Here is a 20,660-nt window from a genome sequence, read left to right as displayed (position 1 = left end):
GGCATGATCTCTTGAAGTGGCTGATTTGGATGGCAAGAAGGTGGAACAAATTCTACTGTTAGACTGATGTAATTTGGAAGTAACTTCTGTGATTATGGATGTTACAGAGCTGATTGTGACCCATTGTTGTCTTTGCATTTATAAAATGCCGTGTAAATTATGGTGCTGTTGAGCTGGAGATGAAAGCTCCTGTTTAACCTAGAGGGCTGGCTGTTGGTATTGTAACTGCTTATCACTGTAACAGTAAGGTTCTTTTATTTGTTCAACTGGGTATAATAAGACGAAGAACAACGTCACCCAGTTACAGGGCAGAGAGGTCAAATGTAATCTTACAGACATCATATGTTTTTCTCACTGCTCTTAGGTCACATTCCTTTTTCCATACAGGGCACCTTGCTTCACTTTTTGCTCTTGTTCCTATAGCAAGGCACTCCCTAATCTCCATTTTACCAGTCAGGGAACATCTGATCTCTCTTCATGCTGCGCACATGTTATTTTATTGAAGTCTGTGTGCAGCTTTTAGAACAATTTGCATAGATCATCACTGACTGTGTAGCCCAGGGGTCAGCAACCTTTTAGAAGTGGCGTGTCGAGATTTAACTTATTCTTCTATTTGCGAGTTTGTGTGCCAGTGATACTTTTTAACATCATTAATAGTCCTACTTACAGCAGCTTCGTTAATAAATAAATTAAGATGCAGATCTTAGTGTTTAGTGTGATCCTTGGCCTTACTTTCTCTTGCTCACTTCTCCAGTCTCATCATTTGATACTTTAAGCCTCTGACTCTTGGTTTGGCAAACTGTGGCCACCTGATCAGACACCCCCGATGAGACCACTTGCCTGTTCCTGTCTCTAGCCCACCCCCAGTGACAGCAACCCACCCACCCATGGCTTCAACTCCCCTCCCCACCCGTGGCAGCAACCCACCTGTCCACAGCTTCAAACACCTTCTCCCCCCCAGCGGCAGCAACCCGCTCGCCCATAGCTTCAACCTACCCCTCTCTCTCCCCGGCAGCAACATGCCGTGGCAGCAGCCCACCTGCCCGCCCATCATGTGTTCCAGGCTTGAAACACTGGTGGCAGCAGTATCACAATGTGGCAGCAGCTGGCCCCCAACGTGGCCCTGGCCGCCAGAGCGGTCACTTGAGTAGCCCCCCTCAGTGTGGCTCTAGGCTGTCTCCATCCTTGCCAGCGGGAGCAGCCATGACACACATCTTCCAGGAGCAGGAGAAAAGTGAGTGCTGCTGTGGAGGTGGGCAGGCTTAGATTAGAATTTTTTGTGCATTGCGGCGTAGGTGAACACATTAAGGGAACATTGGTGCAGGCTCCCTGCTACACGGAATAGGAGGGGCAGGGCTGGCCTCCCACTTCGTGTGCCAACGAAAATCGGCTTGGCATGCGTGCCGTAGGGTTGCCAACCCCTGGGGTAGCCTGTACTGCCTTCACTTGTCCTGATTTCCTCCCGTGATGGCTCCCAAAAGACTGTATTTGACCACCTGTTTGCACTGCAGAGCTTATTTTTCCTTTGCCTTTATAATGTGGGTGTATTTGGTGTACGTGTATCTGTAATCTTGTTCTGTCATTACCTATTTACTCTTTATTATGGCTTTCTGAGCAGATACTCCCTAGTCTGTGTTTATCTTGTGCACTTCTGTGTGTTTCAATAAAAATGTCATTATTTGAAATCATTGACACTGCTGGTAAAAGATACTAAATTCCATCATCCATTGTCCCATAAAATGATCCATTAAAGATAAAACTGCAGAGACTTGATAAGGGTTTTTCCTAGGAACAAGGAACTCTTTGATCCGTGTGAGATCTTCTCTCCAGAGCAAGTGTTTGTATTCATAATATAAAAGACTCTCAACAGAAGGGGGCACACAGGAGGGCAGAGGTTTTTCTTGCCGGATAGTGATCCTCTGACGTTAAAAGATGGTTGCTGAAAGCAGATGATTATTCAGCATCAGACAATTTCAGATATCAAGAGAAGTAAGTGAATTGGGTCCTGCCTTTGGTGATTGAATTTATTCCTTGGGTGGTGCAGTACAGTGAATTAGTGGGGAAACCTGTAGCAGTTTCAGTGTTTCTAGTCCATCTTTATATTGGCCTCAAACGTTTTCATGGATGACTGCAGGGCTATCAGTGAATGTGATGATACAGATCTTTAAGAAAGACAGCCTTTTTCCTTTATGTTGGGTAGTTGTAGGAGTTACAAAAAACAAAAATTAAAAATCTGGCTAAAAGTTCCTTCCTCTCTTTTGCTTAAGGATTACCCTCCCCTCCCGAAACAGTTACAAATTTAAGATTTTCTGTTCTGAAGGACACTTGACTAAAGAATTAGCAAAACAACACCAGAGTCATTAGTGAAAACTGAGCAATTGAGAAAATAAGGGCTATCTAGTTGTGTTTAAAATTCTTTTTCTGATTGCAAGGCCAGAAAAGGCCATTGTGATTATCCGATTTGACCTACTATATAAAACATCATACCATTGAATTTCCCCGAAAATAATTCCTAGGGGAGATATTTTCGAAAAAAGTACAGTCCTGATTTAAGAATTGTAAGTAATGGAGACTTCACATAACTCTTTGTTGTTGTTTAAATGATCAGTTACCTTCATTTTCAAAACTTTACACCTTATTTCCAGCCTGAATTTGTCCATCTTAACTTCCAGCCCTTGGTTTGTTACATATTTCTTTGTTAGATTGAAGAGCCCATTGTTAAATATTTGTTCCCTGTGACTTGACTTATAGACTGCAACCAAATCAACCCTTAACTTTCTCTTTATTAAGCTAAATAGATTGAGGTCTTTGAGTTTATTTTAACTGATATTTGTAAATCCTTTAATCATTCTCATACCTTCACCAGTTTATCAACATCCTCCTTGAATTGTGGGCACCAGAATTGGACACTGTATTATTCCTGTAGTCAGCCGCTGGTCAGTTTCAGCAGCGGCTGACTTGGGGACACCTGGGGCAGAGCAGCTGGGGTGCTGCCGGGTTGGTCCAGTAGCGCCGAGGAGCGGCGCTGCGGGACCAACCCGGCAGCGCCCCAGCTGCTCTACCCCAGGCGTCATCGGTGAGAAAACCCTGGTCTGTTGGGGGGGGGGGGGGGCACACTAGCTGCGCCTCCCCCCCCCTCCCAGCAGACCAGGGAGACGCGGGTGGCGGGATCGCCGAGACGCGCCGCGGTCCCGTCCGCATCCTCCGCGTCTTTGCTCCACGTCTCCCTGGTCTGGGCTGTCCCGCTGCCCGCGTGCTCCGCGGCTTTGCTCTGCGTCTCCCTGGTCTGCTGGGGGGGGCTCCCCCCGGGAGACGGGGAGCAAAGCCGCGGAGGACGCCGGCAGCGGGACAGCCATGGCACCCCCCCAGCAGACCAGGGAGATGCAGAGCAGCTTTTCTCGCCCCGGAGGACGCAGGCAGCGGGACCGCGGTGCATCTGGGCGTCCCGCCGCTCCTGTCCTCCGGGGCGAGAAAAGCCCTGTTCGTAACTGCGGATCCGACATAAGTCGGATCCGCGTAACTCGGGGACTGCCTGTACTTGTGCTTCTAATGTTAATCCCCTGTCCTCAAAAAAAAACCAAGTGACTTAGTAAATCAGTGTTTCTTAAACTTTTTAAGACCAAGAAACACCAAACAATATTTTTTTTTTTTTTTTTTTGAGGAACACCAAGAATTTTTCATTGAGAAGGGGGGGGAAAAAAAGGGGAGGGAGGGCGGGGAAACGTTATTGACCCTCCCTCCCCCCCCAAAAAGGGTTGGGGGGAAGGTATTGAGCAAATAAATAAATACATAAAAGGTCGCCTCCCTCCCGCCTTCCTTTTTTTTTTTTTTTTTGAACTGTTGTTCTTCGCAGCACACCGGTGTTCCACAGAACACAGTTTAAGAAACACTGCAGTAAATGTTTCCAAAACCATGATGGGCTACCTTTTTCATTATGAAGAAGCAAAAAGAGCACAGGCTTGTTTCTGCCCTGGTCATCTGAGAGCTAATTTGGAGATCATTATATAATTTTGAATAGGGGGAAATCAGAGCTTTGAACAATTTTGGAGGGAGAAGGGATAATTTTTGTATGCTTAGATGGAGCAATTCATTTATTTTATGTGAATTACTAAGTAAATGCTACAAACTATCCTAAAGTAATGAACAGAAGAGATTTCTGTTCTTGCGTTGTGATGCCTTGACATATGTTATTTTCTCAGTATAATAAATGATTCACTTTTAAAATATACTCAATCTTCAAGCCAGAGCATGAACTTTAGATTTGTGGAGGCAGGGAACAGCTGGGCAACTGGTTTGTAAATAGCTTGGTAACCCACAGGTGGTGTTTCAGTGTGGCTGCTGCTGTACATAAACATTCTTGATCAAAGGAGCTTGGAGGCATAGCTGTTGCTCTCAGGGCTATAAGCCTGAAGGTTAGGGTTTGGTTTATGCATCTGTGGGCACACTTCTGTTTTATGGAGATTGAAATAATGGCTTTTCCATTCTGCCTGTCACCAGGGAGGGATAGGTTGGCATTTGAATTTGCTGAGGTCATTATTCTTGGCATGAGTAAATTTGCTTTGAAGACAGATAACTAACCCTCAGCTTGATGTGTAGTCTTAGGCATTTAAAATGTGCTGTTCTATTTTGTTACCGTTCCTTATTTCAGTAATTATATCTTGTTAAACGGTATGGGGTCTGTTTGCCCAGACCTTGTGCAGACACTGTGAAATTAACTTTCTTACCCACCAACATGAGTTGGACTGAAGTGACACTTTCAAAAGCCTTGCAGTTGAGCCTCCTACCTATGGTGCCCATTCTATTGAAGAAGGGTGCATAAAGATTTATGTGGGTAATTGTGGCTTAATTGCTCTATGTTGTTGAAGAGAGATTGGAAAGCCTACAGGCTGAGGGGGTAGATGAGGTATGGTATCTAATCTGTGTGATACAGTTGTACCTTTTATATATATATGTAAAGTATCAAGAAAAGGTCTAGAAGCTTCAAAAGAAGCTTGGATGGAAGGAAAAGATGGCCTAATGCTTCATAGATTCTAGGTCTTAGGGCTGTAGTGTCCAACCAATTCTGAAGTCACTATAGTGGTTACTGCAATTAGGGTTGTCAGGTGTCTGGTATTCACCCAGGCAGTCTGGTATTTTCACCTCCTGTCTGGTTTAAAAAAAAAAATTCAGAGAATACCGGACCCCTGAGATGTCTGGTATTTTCTGAATTTTTCCCAGGCCAGGAGGCGAAAATGCTGGGCACCTGACAACCCTACAAACACTCAGCGCCCAGCCCCCCCAACCCCAGCCCCCATACTTACCTGGTTCCTGAAGGCTGCTGGCACAAAATGGCTGCTGGCCAAAAGACCTAGGGTCTTATAATTAATAATGGAGATTGCCTATCTTCTAGAATTGGAAGGGACCTTGGTCATTGAGTCCAGTCCCCTGCCTTCACAGCAGGACCACGTACCATCCCTGATGAATTTTTGACCCAAATTCCTAAATGGCCTCTGCAAGGATTGAACTCACAACCCTGGGTTTAGCAGGCTAATGCTCAAACCACTGAGCTATCCTTTTCACCACTGAGGTCTTAGTGCTCAACCACTATCCTATTCCTATCCCTGCACTCACTGCTGTGTGTGTAGTTTTTTTTTTTTTTCTCAACAACTCTGGTTCTCCCATTTCCCCCCCCCCCCTTTTTTGGAGGGAGGCGGGGGGTGTTTTGGTATTTTTGTTTCAACCATCTGGCAACCCTAACTGCTATAGCAAACTAGTCAGACTCATAGACTTTAAGGTCAGAAGGGACCATTATGATCATCTAGTCTGACCCACCCCTGCACAGTGCAGGCCACAGAATCTCACCAATCACCTCCTAGAATAATCCTCTCACCTATCTCTCAGATATTGAAGCCTTCAAATACTTTGAAGACCCCAAGATGCAGAGAATCCTCCAGCTGTGATCTGTACCCCATGCTACAGAGGAAGGCGAAAAACCGCCAGGGCCTCTGCCAATCTACCCTGGAGGAAAATTCCTTCCCGACCCCAAATATGGCGATCAGCTAAACCCTGAACATGTGGGCAAGACTCACCAGCCAGACACCCAGAAAGTTCTCTATAGTAACTCCTATTTACCACTGATAATTAATGGTCAATTAGTTACCAAGATCATGTTATCTCATCAAACCATCCCCTTCATAAACCCATCTAGTTTAATCTTGAAGCCAGATAGATCTTTTGCCCCCACTACTTCCCTTGGAAGGCCGTTCCAGAACCTCACTCCTCTAATGGTTAGAAACCTTTGTCTAATCTTAAGTCTAAACTTCCTACTAGCCATCTTATATTCATTTGTTCTTGAGTCCACATTGGAATTAAGCTTAAATAATTCCTCTCCCTCCCTGGTATTTATCCCTCTAATATATTTAAAGAGAGCAATCATGTCCCCCCTCAGCCTTCTTTTGGTTAAGGTAAACAAGCCAAGCTCCTTGAGTCTCCTTTCATAAGACAGGTTTTCCATTCTAGTGGCCCTTCTCTGTACCTGTTCCAGTTTGAATTCATCCTTCTTAAACGTGGGAGACCAGAACTGCACGCAGTATTCCAAATGGGGTCTCACCAATGCCTTGTATAATGGCACTAACACCTCCTTATCCCCACTGGAAATACTCAACCATCCAAATAGCCATGTTGTTCAATCCAAGTAGCCACCCTCACCCACATGTGGCTACCGGCTAGCGTGTTGGACACCATGGCTCTAGGGAATTGCTTCAGGTGGAACCTAGTGGAGAGGACATGAGCAGTTTGAGTGCCTAAGGCGGCTATGTTCTGATGTGGAGAAGTTTTTAATAGCTTGCAGTGACTGGAAATAAGAGAGAGAATTAAACTTTCCTCTCCCCTGCCCCTTAAGCAGCAGCCTTGAGGGTAGAATATATGCTAGATTGGAACGTGCTTTCAGGAATACCTGATGCTAAAAGTAAAAGTGAATCCTCTGCTGTTATCTTTTAATGACTTCTGCATTGGCCCTTGTACCCCAAGGTGGTTGGCCTGTGCCTTTTCTCTGACACATGCATTTCATTTTTAATTTGCAGGGCATTTGTTTATTTATTTTCATTGTTGTTCCTGATAATAATTCTAAGCCATTAGAGGGGAAAATTGTATTAAAAATGCTGTTTCACACTTTATTTGTTTGATGATTTAGAGTGATTGAAAATAGCACATTTGCTGGCTTTTATAGTATAATTATTCACATCCGTCAAGCCGTGCTAGGGGAATAAACAAAACACTAAGAAAATTACGCTATTATTAGCATCCTCCATTGCAAATATAAGGATCTTTTTCATGCTTTCACTTTAAGCATATAGAAGGGGGATTGTCCAGTTAAACACTTTCTCTAAAGGGGGGGAAATCCCATGTCTCTATGGAGATGGCAGTCTAACACAACTTAAGGATTTGATTTGAGCACCTCCTGGACCTGAGACCCTGAATTGTTTTTGTCTGTAAGTGAGGCCAGAATCAGTTTTTGGAGAAACCTGAAAACTCTGAAGACCACATGAGAGAGAGATTCTGGAATCTGTATGCAATGTTTGTGAGGAGATCTCTCCACAGAATACAAATGGAAAGTCCCTCACTTGTGACAGTAAAGCTGAGACCATTTCAGTGATCCCCTTTTGAATTCCCTCAGATGCCTTCTCAATATCAGAATTAGCCTATAAAAAGGGGTTGTTCTTGTTGAGAGTTATTAAAATAGTTTATGCTGCCACGATTCCCTCTATTTAGTTTTGAAGCTCTTCAGTGTCAAATGGAAAATCCCTGCTCCCTAATCTGTAATCTTTAAATGTAGCATCATATCAAGGTTAGATCAAAGTTAGGCTGATTATTCCTCTAACTCGGTTGTACTTAAAGTGTGGTCTATTCACAAAGCTGCTTCTGTCAACAGTGAAGCATCTGATAATTGTCAAGGAGTGATACTTCCTGCTGGTTATAGCTCAGTTCAAAACGCTTTCAGGATGCTAGGGGTTTTTTTGGTCAGATAAACTAAAAATCCCAGTACCTGTCTGCCCCCTGTAGGTCTGCTTTTGTGTGTCTCTGCATGTTTTTTTGTTTGTTTGCTTGGGTTTTTTTTGAGTAAATTCAACCATATTCATAATTGGAGAGAGATAAAAATACTCCGGAGGAGAGAATTACCCTGCATAGTGCTCTGGAGAAAGGAACAGAGCTACAGATAAGCAAAGATACAGTACTAACAAATGTAAATACTTATAACCAGTGAGGGAAAATAAACAGTATGGAAAATGTACAGATACAAAACACTGGAGTTTTCACTAAGCAGCTATAACTGTTGCATTAAAGCAGGCTTCTTTTGATCTTGTTTATTTAAGACTGTGCTATTTTTTAATTTGTTCCTGTAACTCGATACTACAGTTGCTAGAGGAAAGACGTGGGATTGTGAGACACACAAGTAAAAAATGTAAGGTGAAACTTAAGTTCCTTTGGAGGCAGGAAATGTGTTCCTTGTGTGTTCAAGACCTAGTACAGTGGGATCCTGATCTTAGATGGGGTCATTAGACATTATAGCCATACAAATAATAAGTCTTAAAGAAGAATAAGGAATAACAACTACTCCAGAAATACTTACTTATAAAGGCACCTATTACATTCAGGAAAATGTAAGTAGGCTTTGGCAAGTCAAGATTTGGAAACACATTGATGAAATAGTGTGAAGAAGTTTTGAACTTCTCCTTCCTGTGTTGTACTTATACAATAAACAAAGCATGCAACCACAAAGATGTTGCACCTTTTTTAAACCGTATATTTAGATAGTCAAAATACTGAATCAGAGATGTGACCTTAATACTTTAAAAAATTGAACAAATTAGCTCCTTCACTGTTCTATGCTCATCCTGGGTTTTCTTCCAGTTGTTGTTCCTATCACAGATTTATGCTTATCTTGGAGAATGACCTTTCTGTGGGTCTCTAAAAACTTACTGAAAGAGAGAACTTTTTTCTTTCATTTTCTCCTTTCAAGAGCTCTTTCAGGTCTAGCTATCCAAACACAACTTCACTGCTACTACTTAATTTTAAATAGCCACTTTCTCAAGGTGCATCTGTCTCAATTTACAACTTACTAAATGATGAAGAAACATCCTGTTGCTATCTTATGGAAAGTGCAGAAATTTCACCTCTGAAAGACTTGAATCCAGGTGAAATGGCTTTGAAGCCTTAGACTGATGGTTTGATTGAGAAGCCTCACAGGTAAGTAACAAAAAAAGCAGCCTTAAAACAGAGCTGCTTGTTGGCTGTGGAATGGAAAATAACAATAGGGACAATAAGAGCAACAAGAGAGAAAATGAAGGAATCTGTTCAGCATCTCAGATGTCTATGCACAAATGCAAGGAGTATGGGAAATAGGAAGAAGCTGAAGTATTATACGTAATCTAAATTATTAATTAATTGGCAAAATGGAGACTTAATGGGATAAATCCATGACTGGTTTATTGGTTCAGAGGGATCTAGCTTGTTCAGGAAGGACAGACAGAGGAAAAAAAGGAGGAAGCTTGCATTGTACATCAAGAATATTTATTCTGAGATCCAGAACGAGTCAAGGGGCAGACCACTTGAAAGTCTCTGTGTAAAGTTAAGAGTGGGAGGGGAGAACAAGGGCAATATCATGGTAGAGTTCTACTGTAGATGACCAAACCAGGAGGAGGTGGAGGATGAGGCATTTCTAGAACAAGTATCACAAATGTCAAAAGCTCAAGATAGATAATAATGGGGCATTTTAACTTCCCAGATAACCAGTGAGTTGTTGGGATGTATTGGAGGGGAAAACTTCATGTTTTATAAGGTGGAGGAAGTAACCAGAGGGAAAGCCATTTTATACTTGAGTCTGACTAATGGTGGAATTAATTATGAATCTGAAAGTAGAAGGCCATTTGTGTGAAAATAAGCATGCAGTGATAAACTTCATGTTTTTAAGGAAAGGAATGAGTGAGAGCAGCAGAATAAGGAAAACGGTCTTAAAAATGCAAACTGTAGTAATTTCAGAGAACTGCTAGAAAAGGTCCCCTGGGAGGAAAGTCTACATAGACTTCTCAGCTGGGATTCGTGGACTGGAGATTGATGTGCTGACAGTTGATTTAGTGGGTCTACTGAAGACCCATCAAATTGACAGCAAATCGCTCTCCAGTTGACCTTGGTACTTTACCTCAGATGAGAAGAGTAAGGTAAGTGGATGGGAGAGCGTCTCCTGCTCATGGAGTTGCATGCCTTAGGCCATGTCTTCACTAAAAGGAAGAATGATGCTGCCACAATCGATCTTCTGGAGTTCAATTTAGTGGGATTGGTTAAAATTCACTAAATCAAACTCAGAGGGCCCTCGTCGGTGTTGAGAGGAGCGTTTGCTTCCACTGGCCTCATGCTGTGGGGACAGCGGGGAAACTTGAAGCAAGGTACGTCGACTCCAGCTACATAATTAATGTGGCTGGTGTTGCGTATCTTGATTTGACATTCCATTTTAGTGCAGACCTAGCCTTAGGTTGACTTACTACAGTTCTGTAGATGTAGCCTAAGGGAAAAAGGAACTGAAGAGAGCTGGCAGTTTCTCAGAGACAGTATTAAAGACATAACTACAAACTACTCCGATGTGAAGGATGGTTAGGAATAGGAGAAAATATGTTTGCATCAGAAGCTGCTTAATGATCTGAAAATCAAAAAACAAAGGCACCAAATGAATTACACCTGAAAAGGGACCTAAAAGGCCCTACGAGAGTCTATAAATACATTAGAAGCAAGAAAAAGACAAAGGAAAATGTAGGTCCATTCTTTAGCAGGGAAGGAGAGCTAATAGCTAATTATAGCAAGAAGGCTAAGATATTTGATGTCTATTTTGCCTTAGTCTTCTCTAAAAAGATTAATTGTGATCAAATACTTAAAAATCTATCAAAAGAAAGGAGAGGGACCACATGCCAAAATAGGGAAAAAAACAGGTTAAAGAACACTTAGGTAATAAGTCAGCATGCCTTGATGAAGTTCCTCTTAGGGAACTTAAGGCATTTAGCTGAAGGAATATGAAACCAGTTAGCAGTTGAAGCAAAATGCAGGACAATGTAGCACTTTAAAGACTAAAAAGATGGTTTATTAGATGAGCTTTCGTGGGCCAGACCCACTTCCTCAGATCAAATAGTGGAAGATCAAATCAAATATCAGATCAAATATCAGTTAGTTATATTTGAGTGATCTTTGAGAGTTCCATAGAGGACTGGTGAGGTTCCAGTTGGCTAAAGAAGTGCAGACAGAGTACCTGTCTTTAAAAAGGGAGCAAAGAAGAATTATAGTCTCGTCAGCCTGACTTTTGATCCCTGTAAAAATACTGGAACAAGTTATTAAACAATGTGTTTGTAAGTGCCTTGAGGATAATAGGGTTATAAGTAATAGCCAGCATTGATTTGTTCTTAACAAATCATGATAAATCAACCTAATTTTCTCTTTCATACGGTTACTGGCCTACTGGATGCAAAGTGGGAAACCTGTAAAGATGATATATCTTTATTTTTAGTAAGGCTTTTAACATCATCTCTCTTGACATTCTTATAAACAAATTAGTGAAATGTGGCCTAGATCAGGGTAGGGCTATAATAGGGTAGTCGATTAATCGATTAACAGATAAGCAAAAGCTTATTGGTTAATGCTACATGCATTGCTAAATGCTACATGCATTTTCCTCTCCCACACCTCCACTTTGCTAGTAAATTTTTTAGCATGCTGGCCAGCAGCCTGGCTCAGTCCTGGCTTGCGCTGGGTCTGGGACCCACCCTGCTGTGGCTCTGCATTTAAAGAGCATCAGGAGATAGGCAGGCAATCAGCCTGGCTCTGTCCTGGCTTGTGCAGCAGAGGCAGCAGCTTGAAATAGCAGGGGACGACTCCTGGCTGACTGATAAAAATTCATGAGGTTAATTTACTATTCAATTAACCGATATTTAACATCCCTAGATCGAGGTGGGGAACTTAAGGTCCATGAGCCGGATGTGGCTCCCAACTTCTCTGGATTCAGCCCCTGAGGCTTGGGGCTTTCCTCAGCATCGGGGAGCCTGCACAGGCACTCCAGCCCCCCTGCCATCCTCCCCCCTGCTGAAGAAGAAAAGATCTATTAGCTGGGGCCCCCCAAGGATCTGATGTGTGAGGGAAATATGGGGAATGTCTTTCTCCTTCTCAATCGGGCTACGTCAGAGAAGGGTTTTTTTTTTCTCACTTATGTGTGCCCTCTGACTGGTTTTTCTGTGGGTCAGCAGCCACTGGCCCAAAAAAGTTTCCCTGCCCCTGACCTAGATGAAATTATTGTAAGGTGTGTGCAGAAGTGATTGAAAGAGTGTATTCAGAGTAGTTATCGATGGTTTGCTGCAAAATGGGGATGTCTCTCTAATGGGGTCCTACTGTGGTCTGCCCTGGGTCCAGCACTATTCTATATTTTCTTTGGTGACTTGGATAAAGTAGTGGAGAGTATCCTTATAAAATCTGCAGCTTACACCAAATGGGGAGGGGTTGCTAGGACTCTGCAGAACAGGTTTAGAATTAAAAAGACCTTGACAAATTGGAAAATTGGTTTGATAGCAACAAGATGAAATTCAATCAAGACAAAATACTAAATTTAGGAAGGAAAAATCAAATGAACAGCCCCAAATTGGAATTAGTGGCTAGACAATAGATGGCAGAAGGTAATTGACTTGCTGTGTTCAGCACTGCTGAGGGCTCAGCTGGAGTGTTGCACCACTCTTTAAGAAAAATCTGGGGTCCATCCAGTTTGTCCACAGGAGAGAAATACAAATGATAAAAGGTTTAGAAAATCTGCCCTATGAGGGAAGGTTTTAAAAAACTGCACATTTAGTCTTGAGCAAAGACGAACAAAGTGTGACATGAAAGCAGTCTTCAGATATGATAAGGGCTGTTATAAAGATGGTAGCGATCAGTTCACCATGAACACTGAAGGTGAGAGAAGAAATAATAGGTTTGCTTTGGAGCAGGGGAGACTTAAGTTAGATATTAGGAAAAACTTTGACTAAGGATAGTGACACTCTGGAAAATGCTTTCCAGAGAGGTTGTGGAATCCCTGTTATTGGAGGTTTTAAAGAATAGGTTAGATAAACACCTGGCAGGAATGAATTAGGTATACTTGGTCGTACCTCTGTGCAGGTAGCTGGACTAGATGACCTTTCAAAATCCCTTCTACACCTGAATTCTTATTATTTTAAATTGCACATCAGCTTTGAGGGTACCAGTTCCTTAATTGTCAGTGCAGGACTTTATTGACAAATCTTATTCCTGAAAGAACCATGTATTCAGAGCTCCAACACTTTATTTGGTGTTACATTTTTATTAGAACAGAGGTTCTCAATCAGGGTACTGGGGGTACACAGAGGTCTTCTGGAGGGTTCATCAAGTCATCTAGATATTTGCATAGTTTTACAACAGGCTACATAAAAAGCACTATCGAAGTCAGTACATACAAAAAGTTCATACAGTGACTTGATTTATACTGCTCTATGTATTATACACTGAAATGTAAGTTCAATATTTAAATTCCAGTTGATTTATTTTAGAATTATATGGTTAAAAAGAAATTATTTTTCACCAGTAGTCTGCTGTCACTTTTGTGTTCGTGTCTGATTTTTGTGAGCAAGTAGTCTTTAAGTGAGGTGAAACTTGGGGTACACAACACAAATTAGACTCCTGAAAGGGGTACACTAGTCTGAAAAGGTTGAGAGTATTGGATTCGATAATTTTGAGACACCCTTCCTGTATGTCTTTAAAGAAGCTCTCTTATTGTTTGCATCTGTCTGTGATGGAAGTTGCTAGTTCAGTAGCCAAAGGAGACATAATTTTAACTTCTACTGCTTGTTGCTTGCAAAGAGACACGTGGTTTGCCGTCCATTTCATTAGAGGAATGGAAGTGTCCCTGTTCTGGGAAATATCTAATAAGATCTTTCATGAGTACCAGACACAGACTGGTTAAATACGTTTATTCGTCCTGGATACCTTCAGCAAGTATTGCTTTTGGACCCATAAATGATCTGACAAGAAAAAAAAGCAGGGCCCGTTTGCTCTGAAGTACGATGGACATCTCTTACTGTTAATCTGTGTCCTACAGGACACTTCTCTAGAGAGGTGAGGGTAAGCAGTCCACCAAAGTACAAAACTTGAGAGATGGCAGAGGTATAAGGTAGGGATGTGAAAGGTTAACCTGTAAATTGGTAAGCATCGCCCACTAATGGATGGGTACTGGAGCAGCTTCCTGCCTGGCGTGGGCAAAGGGCTGTTAGTTAGCATAGACTTTAAAGTAGCAGGAAGGGTTCTTCAAACTGTTGTAGATCCACCTCTCTAAGAGACTGTTTCTAGGTTGAAAATTTTTTTCCCACAGATCTGCTGTCTACAAGTCTATATCTGCAAAAACAATGAGGAATCCTGATGCACCTGTCAGCCGAAATGGTCAGGGCAGTGTGTGCGTGTGTGTTACACCCAAGTCTTCAACTGCTGAGATGCAAAGTCTCATTGCAGTGGGCAGCCTAGGAGGCTGGAGGGCACCCCAAAAATAGTTTAACGTCTGTGACTTTACTGCTAGGACCGGGGTCCTGTCGCAGAGGGCAGCCAACAGGCTCTCAGACGCCCCGGTGTGTGTGTGCACTATACACCCGAGACTTCAACTGCTGTGAGAATGTATTTCCACCCTTGCCTGGTGGTGGACAATGGACCCACATAATCGACCTGCCAGGTCCCCCATAGTGTTTTCTCATCCCTTATTTTGGCAAACCGTTGTCCTTCCGTGATATGCCTCCTGGTCTCAGCACATGTAGTGCAGGCTTGCACTAAATCCCTAGCCTGTTGGTGGGTGATGGGCCACCCCCTGATATGTGCCTGCCTCACCAGCTCCTCATTCCCCGTGTGTCCCAGATTTTCATGTAGCCAGATGTATAGGCGTTGTGTGCTGCTTCATCAGCTAGGTTATTTAATCATGCAGTCGGGGTGTTATTTTTTTGGTGTGCTGACACATGTCCAATACTTAGGGGTGGCATGGTGGTAGATCCACTTCCAGTACTCTAATCCCCATACAGGTTTCCCTCCTATTTCCCAGTGGTTATTTTTCCAGTTAGTTATCCACTGGGTGGCTCCTGACAGCATAGGAGTCTGTATAGATAGTACTGGCACCTGCTTCACAAGCCAGCTTGATTGCTGCTAGTTCTACAAGCAGAGCTGATCCGTCCACATTGATAGTTAAGGGTGTGGTGGAATTGTCTGCTGGGACAGCTGCAGCCATTCCCTTCCATCTCCCTTTAATCAATTTAGCACTACCGTATGTGAACCACACTCCCTCAGGGTGAGATGGGTCAAATGGAGCGGTGTTTTGAATGGGAGAGGGCTGCGGGGGCAGGTGATATTCATTGGGCATTCCCACCCTCCACAAAGACTCCTTAATCATAGTGGGGTTCTGTGCGGAGTCTGCGCCACCCACCCTGTAGTGTATGTACAGTGCCCATTTCTGGGTGGTCATTTTCTGTGCTACTCCTGGTGGCAGCTCCTTTTCTTCCAATATGGGCTTAATAATTGGAAGGGGAGTGTGTATGGTTATAGCGCGAGTCTGTGTTAGCTCCTCAGTCTCCCTTAGAGCAGTATAGGCTGCCAGGAGCACTTTCTCATAGGGAGTGTAATTGGCTTGTGATCCCTGCCATGACTTTGAGCCGAATTGTATGGGGCGGCGAGGTGCAGTTTCACTCTCTTGCCATAGGGCATAAGACATTCCCGTAGCTCCTATAGTGAGATACAAGTGAAATGGAGCATCGGGATGGATTGGACCCGGAGCTTGGTATGTGTGTATTTTGTTTATTAGCTGCTGCAGCGCTTCCTCATGTACAGGGGTCCATTCCCAAACAGCACTTTTCTTTAGCAGGTTATACAGTGGTCGGGCAATTACAGCAAAACCGGGCACATGTTTTCGCCAAAACCCTAAAACTCCCAGGGTTTGCCTTAGTTGGGACTTGTCCCTAGGTGAAGGTGCCTGGCTCAGTTCCTGTACAGTGTCATCAGGCACCGACCTCTGCCCTCCCATCCAAACAGCACCCAGGAACTTCACCTCATGAGAGGGACCCTGGCACTTATCTGGGGGTAAAGCTAACCCAAGATTTTCTAAGGCAGTCTTTATTAATTCCACAGCCTGCTGCACTTCTTCAGTAGTGTCCCCTCCTATTAGGATATCATCTATATATTGCAGCATTTGGATACTAGGTGGCATGATTAAACCATCTAGGATCTTTGACAGTGCCCCATGGCAAATAGTGGGGGAATGCTTGAACCCTTGGGGCATATGTGTGAAAGTGTATTGGACACCCTTCCGTGTAAAAGCCAATCTGTTCTGGTCTGCAGGCTGTAAAGGGACCATGAAAAACATGTCCTTTATATCTAGCACAGCTAGCTATTGCTTGTTCCAAGTCTGTATGGTATTTACAATGCTTGCTATGTTGGGGACTGCTGCTGTTAGGGGTCCTGTGTTACTGTTTAATTTTCTGTAATCAATTGTGAGCCTCCATTTACCATTAGGTTTCTTTACTGGCCATACCGGGGAGTTGTAAGGGGAGTGAGTGCGAATTAAGACTCCCCTTGTTTCCAGATCTTTAATTAGCTCAGTGACAGGCACTACAGCTTCAGCTGGGACATTGTATTGTTTTACATGAGTCACAGCTGATGGTGGAAGAGCAGGAGCTTGGGCTAGTAACCTGACCCCCCTATAGAGAGGAACCTCCCCTCCTCCAGGATTGTTGTGCTGGGTTTGCAGCCAGCTCCGAATGCCCACCTTTCCCCACCAATGATTCCTTCCTTGCCCTTTAGGATGTCCATGCCCAGTATATTGGCATTCCCAAGTATCAACTCATGTTTCCTGGGTTGCTGGTAGGGGTTTAGAGGGATATCCAGCTTTACTTTGACCAGCGGGTAAGACACAGTAGTGCCGTTCACTTCTGTAACCAAAACCTGCTTTCTGCCAGAAGGTGGAGGCCCGAAAAAGTTTTCTCTTTTAATCATGGATAATTGGGCTCCAGTGTCTACCAGGAAAGAGACAGCAGTCTTATAATTAACTGTTACTAAAATCAGGGGGTCGTTGTTAGGATTTTCTAAGATTTAATTGGGCATGAGCTTTCATGGGCAAAAACCCAAACACGTGTTTTTTTTTTTTTTTTTTTTTTTTTTTTTTTTTTTTTTTTGCGGTCTACAGTGGGTGTTCGCTAGGTCAGCTTTTTTGTGTCTTGGGGTGGGATTTTTAATATGCCTCGAACATAGCTATGCCAATATAACTTTTCAGTGTAGACCAGGGTTGGGCAAGAATTTTAATGGGGGGGCCACTCCAAAATTTTGGCAAGAGCTTAAGGGCCACATTTCTATTGAGGAGGTTTGGGGGCTAGGGCAGAGGCTGGGTGCAGAGGGAAGATTGGGGTAGGAGACTGGGTGCAGGAGAGGGTGTGGAGTCTGAGAGGGAGTTTGAGTGAAGGAGGGGGTTGTGACCTGAAGGAAAGGGGTGCAGAGAGTTTGGGTGGTAGTTGGGAGGGGGGTGGAGATCGCGGGAGTACTAGAGGCAGGCTTTGGCTGGGAGGCACCTACCTAGGCAGCTCCCAGTCAGCAACCCTGCAGGTACCTGAAGGCTGCAATTGCAAGCTGCTCCATATGGCTCTACTCTGGGCAGGGTGAAGGAGGGGAGAGGGAGGGAGGAAGCTTCATTGGGTGCCCCTGCTGCCAGCAAAATATCTCAGCTGCTATTGGTTGCAAACTGGCCAATGGGAGCTAAGAGATTTTGCTGAGGGGCAAGGCAGAGAATAAAACCTTCCTCTTCATTCCCAGAACAGAGCAGCCACATTTAAAGTGGCTGCCACTGTGCTGTGGTTAAGGGTCCCAGCCAGGCAGCTGCGAGCTGAACAATTGTATCTTTCTGGGCAGTTGAACTCTCTTCATTTTGACACCTCATCCTGAGGTTAATTAATTTAATATTTTGATTTTTCATAACATTTTGATGTGTCCCCTGAGGATAAACATCAAAGTGATTTGTCTCAGCATGAGAGCGAGAATGCTTTAAATATGAAATTAAATTACTGTTCAGCACTAGGTAGAAATCTCCCAAGTGTTAACATGATGCATGTGTCACAAGGAAGAGGATCATGTACAAAATGTAGTCCCGTTGTCCTATTGTAGCTACAGAGATGGTGTACAGCAGTGGTCTCCAACCTTTTTAAGTACAAGATTACTTTTTGAATTTAAATCAATCCAGAATCTACCTCAAGTACAAATACCCTGGCCCCACCTCCTTCCCTGCCCCCTCTCCAATGCCCCACCCTGCTCACTCTGTGGAGAGGGAGTTTAGGGGTGGGGGAAAAGGAATACCCTGACATCTTTTGCCTCTTTTTTTGCCTGCCCCACCATGCACAGCCAGCAGGAGACTCTTGGGGACAGAGGATAGGAGCAGCAGGGCAGTGTGGGGAGAGGCCACTGAAGTGCTGGCGCTTGATAGCCTCCCAGCCAAACCAGTCAGGATCACCTGTCAGAGGCTCCAGGATCTACCAGTAGATCCCAATCTACTAGTTGGTGACCACTGGTGTATAGTAAAGCATTTGTTGTGAGAATTAAAGCTGTTTCATTGTTGACCAGAGTCCAAACTATTGGTACGTGAGAGATGTTACAGCAGCTCCTATTGAATAGTAGCCGCATAGTAAAGTTAAGCTTTAGCTGTCTGCCTTGTTAATGTTTTTTTCCAGCTGCCTCTCAAAGATTTTATCCCTAAAGCAATTGCCGTTTTTCATAGTGTTAGTTAAGTGAATTCACAAGGATAATGACAGTAGGCCATCCATGATATCCAGACCTTTCACTGATATAATTACAGTAATTCTTTTGATTGTGGCAATTTCTAATCTGTCACCTCCTTTTTCTTTCACCTTCTAGTTGATAATTTCATGTCTGATCATATAGGATTTGTTAGCCCAAATTTGCACAATATTTACAATGGAAAGGCAGAGTTTTCTCCGCTTTTGGTCTTAAAATATAGTTGGCCAAATTCCCTCTGCACACACCTCAGTGCAACCCTACTGAGTTCAGTGAGATTGTGATGGTATAATTGAAGGCTGAATTTGGCCCATTTTTAATTCCACTTGGTGACTATTCTTAGCAAGCAGCAAAATCAGATCTATAAAATGGCACAGCACCTCTTCTTTGCAGTAGTCTGTTCAGAGTAAAGAGTTTTGGAAATTTTGAGCTGGTTGTTGCACTGTGTGCACATGCGAGCTTTGTGGTCGTGGCAGAGATATTGACCTGTAGATTTTTATACTTTGAGGTTTTGTGAGCACACTGGAAATTCAGTTCTGCTGGGTTCCAGTCCAAGCAACTCTTTTATTCAGGCTCTCCATGGACTCAGCTCAGCTTTTTGCAGTCTGCAGTTTCAGATAACACAATGACCATGTTTCAATGTATTAAACTTTTAACATCTTCCATATTCAATTAATCTTATCTTTACAACTCCCAATTATAGGCACTAATTAAGTGAAAGTAGCATTGTGGACTGGGGATATTACATTAATCAGCAGCAGGCTTGTAGACATAAATTACTACTTTTCCAATCCTTCGGTATTTTCCCAGAAGGAATGGAATGTTTAATTTCTCATATTTAAGGGACATTAATCCCACAACGGAGTTTTGGATTGGGATTATTGTTATCATTTTTATGTAAGTGATAAATGTAATTTTGTCCAAGACACATTAAATTGTTTGATAATTATACAATTTAAAGTGCCATCAAAAGGTACTAGGAGCACATTAATATAGTAAATGCTCCGTGGGTTTTTTGGACAGTTGTTTTGGGTTTTTTTTTTTTTATAGCTGTCAGTTTAAATCAGCTTAGAGGCTAAATCTTGAGGCTAAATCCTGTCATCCTCTCTGCTAGATCATGCAATTTCAGATCACTATAGGCAGAAATTCACTTTACTTTACAAGGAGAGTTTGGGGTATGACTTCGCCCTGTTATTCTTTGCAGGCTGGATAAATGACTTTTGTCTTAGAGCTGAGGAGCAATATGAAGTGAACTGGCCTACAGACTTTCTAATGTACTTGGGAGTCCTCATTATAGTAATGATGATTACCACATTCACGCCCCCACCTGTTCCCCGTCGGTGACTGTATTCTTGATTTGAGATTCGGCAATTATCTGAGTGTTTTGTTTTTCCCCTAGGTATGCCATACCACCAGAGCATGGCAAGCGATTGGAACGCCTGGCAAAAGGTAAGCTTTGGCTGTCTGCCTTGTTAATGTTCTTATTGCAGAAACTGACTAATATAAAGCTGTGTGGTAAATTTTCATTGGTTGTGCTAGACCCAGAGTCATTGTTAGGAAGGGCTAAACTCTTGTTGTCTCATCGCTAGTTCTGTAAACAGTAACTACTGGTATAGCTGCCTTTTTGTACCACTCTCCTCACACATCAAGGCCAGACTAAAACTGATGGAAAAATCCTTTAATTTTGAGTCTTTGAGATCAAGCCACTCTGTCTAGGGAGCGGATTTCAATCAGAAACCCATCTTGCATCTCCATGTGCAATTGATGCCATGTTAAAGCCTGCCTCGATAAGATGAAAGCTCTATTGATCCCTTTCTGTGGAGGGCCAGCACTAGAGCTGCTAT

At 43.2% G+C, this 20,660-nt stretch overlaps 1 protein-coding gene across 1 annotated transcript in view; it reads left to right on the top strand.

Annotated features, from left to right (window-relative positions):
* The window catches only part of KDM4B (lysine demethylase 4B), a 193,820-nt gene that overhangs the window by 71,435 nt on the left and 101,725 nt on the right, over positions 1-20,660 (top strand). The window contains exon 6 of the mRNA XM_075903063.2: positions 20,216-20,265. Within this exon, the coding sequence (XP_075759178.1) occupies positions 20,216-20,265 (50 nt within the window). The remainder of the gene's footprint in view (positions 1-20,215; positions 20,266-20,660) is intronic.

This window comes from Pelodiscus sinensis, chromosome 32, assembly GCF_052426305.1.
Source record: "Pelodiscus sinensis isolate ZL-2025 chromosome 32, ASM5242630v1, whole genome shotgun sequence".
Taxonomy (NCBI): Eukaryota; Metazoa; Chordata; order Testudines; family Trionychidae; genus Pelodiscus; species Pelodiscus sinensis.
The sequence above is the reverse complement of the archived record's forward strand: the minus strand, read 5'-3'. Positions and strand labels throughout refer to the sequence as shown.